Consider the following 9884-nt stretch of genomic DNA (forward strand, 5'->3'; position numbering starts at 1 on the left):
TTTTTTTTTTTTTTTTTTAAAGATATAAAGATCTCACTATGTTGCCCAGGCTAGTCTTGAATTCCTGGCCTCAAGTGATCTTGCCTCAGTCTCCCGTAGCTGGGATTACAGGCACGAGCCATAGTGCCAGGTTTACTTGTTGTTTGAAAAGGTTTTTCATGTTAAGTTTTGGTCGTACATTCCTTAACAGATATCTAATTTTATCAGAAAACCAAGTTTTGCTGAACCTAAATATCTATACTATATGTAAGTATAAAAAGCTCTGTAAAAATTGAGGGCAAACATTTTTTCTTCCATCAGGGGATTATATTATAATTTTTAGAGGATCACGTTTACCCCCAAAGCTCTTTGTATGTAGATGATTTAAAATCCCACGATAAGATAATGTTACCATGTTATGGTAATTCCTGCCTCAGATTTACAGGATAGCTTTCACATCATGCTTGTGGGCATCAATTCACTGGATTTTATCTGTTTTATCTGGAAGCAAATTTGATGAACTGATGATGCCCTGCTTTTACCTGAGTTAATCAACATGGGATAAAATCAAGCTAGCTTAAAATTTTTTTTTCCTCTTTATAAAATTGATACATGGTCAATGTAAACAGTTTATAGAATAGAGGAAACTATACAGAAAAAATAAAATCACTCATATTCATATTCACACCACTCTGGAATAACTGCTATTAAAGCTTTGGTATATTTCCTTCTTGTTTATACTAGGATTTCAATGGGTGGGTTGGGGGGACCTTGCCCGTCCTTGGTTAATACCTATATCTGCAAAATTTTTATTTCATTAACCTTTTCACCATATAGTTTAAAACTCTATATTGTATTCTTTACACATGTTGATAATGTAATTGTGTATGTAGCATGCTTGAGTGTGGACACTATTCTCTGGGCATTTTGATAATATTATATTTTTGCTTTTGCATTGTAAGCTCAGCTTGGTGGTAGTCGGGTACTTTATCTTGTGTCCCTATGAACTTTATGCTTTCCAATATCCTTGTTAATGCCAAAAGATTAGTCTGTGTGTAGCAATAATTATAAATTAAGTAATAATTTTTTCTCTTAACAGCACAAAGTACATGCTCAAGTCATCAGATAACATGCTCCAACGGTCAGTGTATCCCAGGTGAATACAGATGCGACCACGTCAGAGACTGCCCAGATGGAGCTGACGAGAATGACTGCCGTGAGTTTGTTTTAGTCCTTGCACTGTATTTGGTTTCACCCTTGTCCCTTTGACATTTTAATCAATTTGTTAGATTTGCTGATGGACATAAATGCCTACAATATGCCTCTTGTTATTGCAATCTCTTGGCAGATTCTTTTGTGGATTAGGGGTGATGTTCTGATAAGAGTCTATTTTTAACAAGACATTCTAAGAGTGTCCTGCCTTAGTGCATCAAGTTTCTGTATTTTTTATGGTAAGAAACTTTTAACATGAACATAGATTCCAACAGGAAGGATAGTTAAATACATCGAGTACAGAATCTAGTTTGGTCAATTTTAATTGTTATTACACAGCTATAGTAAGTTTCTAGGTCAAATTTCTCACTAGTTTTCCTGCTTTTATGGACTCAACATTTTTCAGATTATCTTTGGAAAAGTGTTACATTTTGAAAATGGCTTTTCCTATAACAGCAGCATAGTATGTCTGTCTGTAACTGATCACCACAGAATAAGACATATAAATCATAGTACTCTATGTATAATGTATAAATATTACCACACCAAAATAAGAAAGGGCAATTATAGTTCATTATGTAGTAACAGGTAAGTAAAGAACAATCTTCCTCTTTCGAGGCTTCTATAGAACTGTTAGGATATGAGAAGATAGGAATTATTCTGCTGTGCCAGTCCTATAGTCCATGTAATTGTCTTTAATCTCAGACATACCACAGTTTCTTTCTCTCTCTCTTTTTTATTTTTTATTTTTTTGAGAAGGAGTTTCACTCTTGTTGCCCAGGCTGGAGTGCAGTGGCGTGATCTTGGCTTACCGCAACCTCCGCCTCCCGGGTTCAAGCAATTCTCCTGCCTCAGCCTCCTGAGTAGCGGGGATTACAGGCGTGCGCCACCATGCCTGGCTAATTTTTGTATTTTTAGTAGAGATGGCATTTCACCATGTTGGTCAGGCTGGTGTTGAACTTCTGACCTCAGGTGATCCACCCGCCTCGGCCTCACAAAGTGCTGTTATTACAGGCATGAGCCACCGTGTCTGGCTCCAGATTCTCTTAAAAGCTCTTACAAGTCTATCATTTATGAATTTTTCCATAAGTTCCTTGAGTTTTTAATATATATATGTTTACATATGTTTTTAATATATATATATATATAATATACATATTTCTGACAGGCCTTTTAGTGCACTCCTGCATTTCATAAGTTTACTAGGTGCTGTGTAAAGATATAGTCATGTGTCATTTAATGAGGGGAACACATTCTGAGAAACGTGTTGTTAGGCAATTATGTTGTTGTGTGAACACGATAGAGTGTAGTTAAGCAAACCTGGATGGTCTAACCTACTGCACACCCAGGGTAAACAGTATATACCCTAGGCATTTACTCTTGCTCCTCGGCTGCAAACCTGCACACCATGTTACTGTGCTAAATACTATAGGCAATTGGAAGACAATGTTAAGTATTTATGTATCTAATCATATGTAAACAGAAAAGGTACAGCAAAAATATGGTATTATAATCTTAGGGGACCATCGTAGTACATGTAGCCCATCCTGTTTGTCGTTGCCCGAAAGAGCCATATGCGGTTCATGACTGTACTGCCTTTTGTTTGCTCTTAAATTTGTATTTCAAACTTCAAGGAATTATCCCAGTATTCCGTTAATTGGTGAGCAGATTTTTGTGTACCTTAGAAACCTTGATCATAAACTTTTCAGTTATTATTTTCAGTTATTATGTCTCTGACTGAAAATTCAAGGTTTTAGCCTATTCTCACAGGATATTGCCTCTATTGTTTTATAATTCTGATTTAATTTTAGTTCTCTGGATTGTCTCTAAATTCCTTCCTTTGATACAAATGGTTGATTTTATGCTTTCTGATAAAAGAGCTATCTTGTGTAAACTTTGTTAAACTTCCCAATATGGTGCCGTGACTAGGGTAGGAGCTAACATACGTTGATTATGGCAAGCGAATTGTTTCTAGTCACTGTACATTTCAAACTGTACTGTTCATGGAAGACATACTTGTATATGTGCAAAGGCAAGACCTATACTTCCATCCATACCATGACCACATGGTGCATTTTTTAAAAAGATGCTTCTCCAGTGCTTTTTTTCTTGCATGTTATTTTTCTTTGAGAGAAGCATCTGTGCTATTTGTCCTTGTCTCTCCATTTCCTCGCACAGTTCCTAGTATAGTTCTGTTCTAATTTTCATCTTAAATATTCTTATTTATCTATCTATTTAATTATTTTTTATTTTACTTTAAGTTCTGGGGTACATGTACAGAATGTGCAGGTTTGTTACATAGATATACATGTGCCATGGTAGTTTGCTGCATGTATCAACCCATCATCTAGGTTTTAAGCCCCACGTGCATTAGGTATTTGTCCTAATGCTTTCCGTTCCCTTGACCCCCACCCCCCTAACAGGCCCCGGTGTGTGATGTTCCCCTCTCTGTATACATGTGTTCTCATTGTTCAACTCCCACTTATGAGTGAGAACGTGTGGTGTTTGGTTTTCTGTTCCTGTGTTAGTTTGCTGAGAATGATGGCTTCCAGCTTCATCCATGTCCTTGTAAAAGACATGAACTCATTCCTTTTTATGACTGCATAGTATTCCATGGTGTATATATGCTACATTTTCTTTATCCAGTCTATCATTGATGGGCATTTGGGTTGGTTCCAAGTCTTTGCTATTATAAATAGTGCTACAATAAACATACGTGTACATGTGTCTTTATTTTTTGAAAGAGATTACAGTGTTTCCACTTTGGATTTACCTTCACTCTGGAAATTATGCAAAGAATTTAGACTAAACTCTGGCAAGTTTAGAGATGGTAGCGTGTGTCTGGATGCCACAGAATAGCAAGTTCAGGGGTCAAGGATTCTACTTTCAGTGCTTTGTAAAGCACACAGTAGGTTTTTCATTGAGGCAAATGAAGAAGATATTTTTGATTAATAATAATGATAAATCATATGTTATATTTTGTAGCATTTTGTAAATTTCAGAGCATTATTAAATTCTAGTTGTTACTATTAGGTTCCTTTATGAGCACAATAGGGCAGACACTATTATAATGTCTTATGAATAAATGAAAACTTCAGAGAGAAGAGTGACTTGTTTGAGGTTGTATAGTAGAGATAGGGCTTAATTTGTCTTCTAGTTCCAAGTATGGTGATTGCTCTTCATGGAGGGCTTTATTTACAGAAGGAGAAAGTCCTATCTTGTACGAGTTAAGAGACCACCAGCCAAAAGTCTGTGTCTTTATCCCTTATTTACAAGTAGATGAAAATGAGTGCTTCATTGCAAATGCAGTGGGACTAAAGGAACTGCTACTTTGGGGAAAATAAAAGTCAGCTGAAACAGAATGTTTGCAGCCAAGTCTAAAGTCACTAATACAGCCGGCTCACAACTTTGCCAGTGAACCTTCTGGCAAAAACCTGGCAGGCTACGAATATGCAAATAGCTGCTGTAAAAGGGAATGAAGCAGAGGAAGTGAAATTTGTAAGCTATTATATCTGGGCAGGAGATTTTAATCAAGTTTTTTTTTTTAATTAAAAAAAATTAAGTACAAATAGTTGGTGAAATAATGATTCACTAAGGAAAGAAAACCAAATTTGGCTTATTGTTTCTGGAATCATATAAGTTATGAACCGTTCAGGGCACATTGTGGCCTAAAATGAATCACATGCATGTAAGGGATTTTGCAATGAGGTATTCTTTCCTATTTGCCTCTACCTTGTTTATTGATTGCTAAGTTTCATTTATGAAGGAGTGTAAAAAAAAAAAAAACCTCAGAAATCAGGGGAAAGGTAGAAAAGAATCTTCTTATTCTTTGTTAGTGCTTTGATCTGGTCACAGTCAGATATGTACAGGAAGGAAATGAATGGCCTGGATCAAAGTCCTTAGAAAATGTTAGTATAGGGGACGGGTCGCAGGAGTGGTCCCATTTTGTTTTCCTTCTTTGTTTAAAGCTCTTGTGGAAAGTGGGAAAGGGAACTGCCAGTCACCGAGCACCAGCCACCATCTTGCCCACTTTTCACATCAATGCTGCAAGGGGGGTATGAGGACCAGTTCTGTTTTACAGAGAGTGTAAAGATTATCAAGATGTAAGAGTAGGGGAGCCAGGATTTTAACCTAGGTCTCAACCGTATGTCTGTGCTCTTAAAAGATTTTGCTTTAGAAATAGAAATGTGTAACTTATTTTTGTTTAAAGGTTACTTAGCTATTTTATTATTTTTACATATTATTGTCTAAACGTTTTTTAGTATGGAAGGTTTTTTTTTAACATATACAAAAGAAGTATGAATTGTATAGTGAACCCCTTTGTATGCACCAAATAATTACATCAATGATGAACTCATAACTAGTATTATTTATTCTCTTTATTCTCCCCATTATTTTGAAATATTTCTTAGACATTATATAATTCCACCTGTAAATATTTCAGTATTTGTCTCTAAAATATAAGGACTAAAACATAAACATAATATCATTATCACACCTAAAAATTAAACAACTCTTCTTTAAAATAATCAGACATCGAGCCAGTTTTTAAAATTCCCCAATCATCTTGTTATTTTTTACAGTTTGATTATTTAAATCGAAGTCCAAATAAAATATTTATGTTCAAGTTAGTTGATGTGTCTCATAAGCCTTTCAATTTGTGGGGTTTCCTTCTATTTCTGTTCTTTACCCCTTGCAATTTACTTGTTAAAAAAAAACCCAGGTCACTTGTCCTGGAGTTTCCCACAGTCTGGGCTGTGCTCATTGTGTCCCTTGATGTCCTTTAACATGTTCTCTGTCCTCTGTATTTCCTGGCAATTAGTAGCTAGACCTGGAGCAGGGTTTCTCGACCTTGACACTAATGACATTTGGGACCGGACAGTTCTTTCTTGTGCATTGTAGAATGTCTAACAGTATCCCTGACCTCTATCCATTAGATGTCGGTAGCATTGCCCAGTTGTGACAATCCAAAATTGTCACAAAATTGTAAAGCACACAGTAGGTTCTTCATTGAGGCAAATGAAGAAGATATTTTTGATTAATAATAATGATAAATCGTATGTTATATTTTGTAGCATTTTGTAAATTTCAGAGCATTATTAAATTCTAGTTGTTACTGTTAGGTTACTTTATGAGGACAATAGAGCAGGCACTATTATAATGTCTTATGAATAAATGAAAATTTCAGAGAGAAGAGTGACTTGTTTGAGGTTGTATAGTAGAGATAGGGCTTAATTTATCTTCTAGTTCCAAGTATGGTGACTCTGGACATTGTCAAATGTCCTCCAGGAGCAAAATCATCCAGTTGAGAACCACTAATTTAGGAGACTGAACAGGTGCAAGGATTTTCTTGGGGGGGGGGGGGCGGAAACAAGGGAAGGCAAGAATACTTTTTATGTAAATGTGTGTATTTTCATTAGGAGACACAGGATAGCTAGCTGTCTGTGATGTGAGTAGCCATTGATGATCATTGCTGAAATCCATTTAGTTATAGCAGTACTTAGTTATTTTAAGTGTTGCATTAGGTATCTAACAGCTGTTATTAGTTGCTTTAAATTAGAATGTTTTCATGTGATCAAAGATTAAGTGAGGCTTAGTCAGAAATCATCTTCATGAGACATGACACTTTATTATTTCTGCAGTGACGATGCATGGAAATCATTACTTGTGGACAAACTTAGAATCAGCCTGTGAATGGGGCTTTTGTTTTTCTATTTCTCAGAAATAGAATGGCCTATAGGAATGAATATATTAGGTACCTGGAAACTACCTAAAAATAGTAATGGATGTTGGAAAAACTCCAAAGAAGGACTCAATTCTTCCCTCCAATATTCAAAAGGATTAGGGAGCTTGATGTTGTAGTTCATAGCCCTGCCTGTCATTCCAGACCCCTACGTTGTAGTTCATACCCTTTCAAGCTTCTAAAATTAAGACACTGAGCTCCAAGACACAGTACCTTGTGTCCATTCCAGGCATTCCTTTACAGAACAAAGAGTGGTGTGTAAGAGTCCTCTCAGGGAGGCAGGCAGGGAGAGAGGAGGTGAGAGAATAGTTGAGATGGTGAGGAAGGCGAGGGTATTAGGGTCTCAACAAAAAGATTATTTTTGAGATAAATTTGGTATAGTATGAGAGATTCTTATTGCGTTTGGTCTTTTTAAAGTCTGCTTCATCTTTATATGCATAAGGTATTGGTGGTTATTTTACCCTTTTAGAAAAATTTCTGAATTTTATATATATATATATATATGTATGTATGTATATATAGGTGCGAAACAGGTAAAAGCTCATTTTCAACCTTAGTTCTTTTATTATTCAATCTGGTCATCTGTAAAATGGCATCTTATATTAAACAGCTTGTCAATTAACTTTTTTTTTTTTAAAGGAACAGAGAGATTCAGAACTGTGGTCCATTTTACTTCTAATGGGATTAGCATCAAGGAAAAACCACTCATGCAGGGTCTAAGATAAACATCAGAACAATGCAGCAATTATAGGTCATTCAATTAATATGTTGAAGTGACTTTCAGTTGCTCAAAAATAGTACAGTTTTTTTTCTGTTAAGTGAAAAGATTATTTTGCTTTTTCAAGCACCATATTAGAATGATTTTGGTGTGAATAAAACTATTGCTAATTATCGTTGGTTTGCAGCACTTCTCTTTTGTTACTTAGGAATGCCAAAGAAAGGGTAAAATCCCTGTTACAATGAAGGCTTTCTTGCCGGTAATCAGCAGTATTTGGTCTGCCTGCAACTGGGGCTGCTTTGTCCCAGAAGTTTTATTTCTATTGACTTTCTGCTCTTTAGAATTTAAACATTTTTCTTTATATCTCTAACTGCTGAAACTCCAGCTGAGGGAACAGTGGGAGGGGAATAAAGAAGATGCTTAAAGTCATTTTGTGGACTGTGAGGGTGCATGAAGAACATGTTCTTCAAACTCAGTTCCACATTTAAGCTGCCCAATGAGCCTTGCCCTTGCTGTTCTCGCTCTCCCTGAAGCTAAAAAGAAGAAGCAGGCGACTCTCCAAAGGACCCCATCTTACCTGTCACATCACAGATGTACCTTTTTAGCATTCTCACAATTGAGATAGGATTCAGAGCCCTGAAACCTGGAGGAAGGAGAGAAAACTCTCTTTTATTTAGTTTCCATCATACAAGGATGTTATAAACATCCCCCATCTTTAAAAAGATCCTAAGATCCCTCTTAGCTGTTGCCAATTACTCTGCTCCCTTTAACAACAGAGTTTCCTAGCATTATCGTTAACGGCTGTTTCCATTTACTCTCGTCCTGTTTCTTTCTTTAAAAAAAAAATTTTTTTAACCTATGTAATATATCCAATTGATCGTCCTTTTTTTCAGAACCCACTAAAAATAGTCCTTCATCTTCACCAATCTCCTTTATGCTTTCAATGCTACCAATGACCGCCATTATGCTAAGCCAAATAGTTCTTGTTCAAATGTCACTTCTCAGAGAGCTAGTCCCCATAGTTACTCTTTACCTTTTACCCAGCTCTATTTTTGCAACTTTTTTTTTCCCATTGCTACTTTTACTTTAATAGCTGTAATTCCGCTCTCCCAAACAGAATGTCAGTTCCAGGAGAAATGGGATTTTATTTCATTCTTTAGTACCTTGCACACCTATAGGTGTGCAATAATTATTTTTGTATGGATTGATTAATAAAATGCTGTGGGAATTGCTACTTCACTTGTAATTTTGTTTACCTTTTAATTTAATTCTTAGCACAGTATCTGTGAAGTCACATTTCAATAAATATATGTTGAACACAAGAGAAGTCTAATTAAGAAGAAGGCATCACTCTGTAGAATAACTGGTTTCTAGTGAATAACATTCACCCAGCAACGATTTACTGATAAGTACTCAAATTATTTGGGGCTACGTTTCCAGCAGGGAGGCTGAACCACACCATTTCTAGTGACTGGAAAGTGGCTACTCTTATAATGCTGGGTGCAGCTAGTTTTCCTGTCTCTTTGATTAGATTTTATCTTTTGTTCTGCCCGGGTGGGTCCCTGGGAATAACTGCTAAGGTATGGAACCATGGTGTCGTCTGGCCTTCAATGAAAACATGTAGCCCAGTGCCACTAAACATGATGTACATTATAAACATTTGTTTACCCCTTAGAAGGCATCTTACTTCTTTGTACTATTCCTTGGAACATTTGATGCACATTTTTCCATCTTGTTGCTTGGTCACTTTTGTAATATAAATTGTGTGAGGTTTTTTTTTTTTTTAAAGGAATTTGGAACTATGTCAGTTTTTATCTCCTTTGCAGTTTTTGGTGACAGCTCTGTATATGGGAAGAAGGTAGTGCTGTGGATCTGGAATCCTTGCAGCAACGCTCTCAGGCACATTTCTAATTGAGGGCTAAGATTAGGTCACCGTGGATAGAGACCAGCAAGGAGTCTGGGCCTTAAGACCCAGCTAGTACAAAGGGAGTGAGCTAAGTAAAACTAAATAATTTAGTTTGTTTCTCTTTTTGCTTTGGCTTCCTGAAAGCCACCCAGACTAAACTTGATGTTAGTTCAATTCTACTAGTCCTCGGGATGACCATATTTTCTTTCTCTTTCCAAGGTGCTGAATCAATCTTTCTTTCTTTCTCTCTCTCTTTCTTTCTTTCTCTCTTTCTTTCTTTCTTTCTTTCTTTCTTTCTTTCTTTCTTTCTTTCTTTCTTTCTTTCT

At 36.2% G+C, this 9884-nt stretch overlaps 1 protein-coding gene across 1 annotated transcript in view; it reads left to right on the top strand.

Annotated features, from left to right (window-relative positions):
- The window catches only part of LRP2 (low density lipoprotein receptor-related protein 2), a 214594-nt gene that overhangs the window by 46585 nt on the left and 158125 nt on the right, over positions 1–9884 (top strand). The window contains exon 4 of the mRNA XM_011988152.1: positions 1079–1195. Coding sequence (XP_011843542.1) covers positions 1079–1195 — 117 coding nt within the window. The remainder of the gene's footprint in view (positions 1–1078; positions 1196–9884) is intronic.

This window comes from Mandrillus leucophaeus, unplaced genomic scaffold, assembly GCF_000951045.1.
Source record: "Mandrillus leucophaeus isolate KB7577 unplaced genomic scaffold, Mleu.le_1.0 Scaffold324, whole genome shotgun sequence".
In the NCBI taxonomy this organism is placed as follows: domain Eukaryota; kingdom Metazoa; phylum Chordata; class Mammalia; order Primates; family Cercopithecidae; genus Mandrillus; species Mandrillus leucophaeus.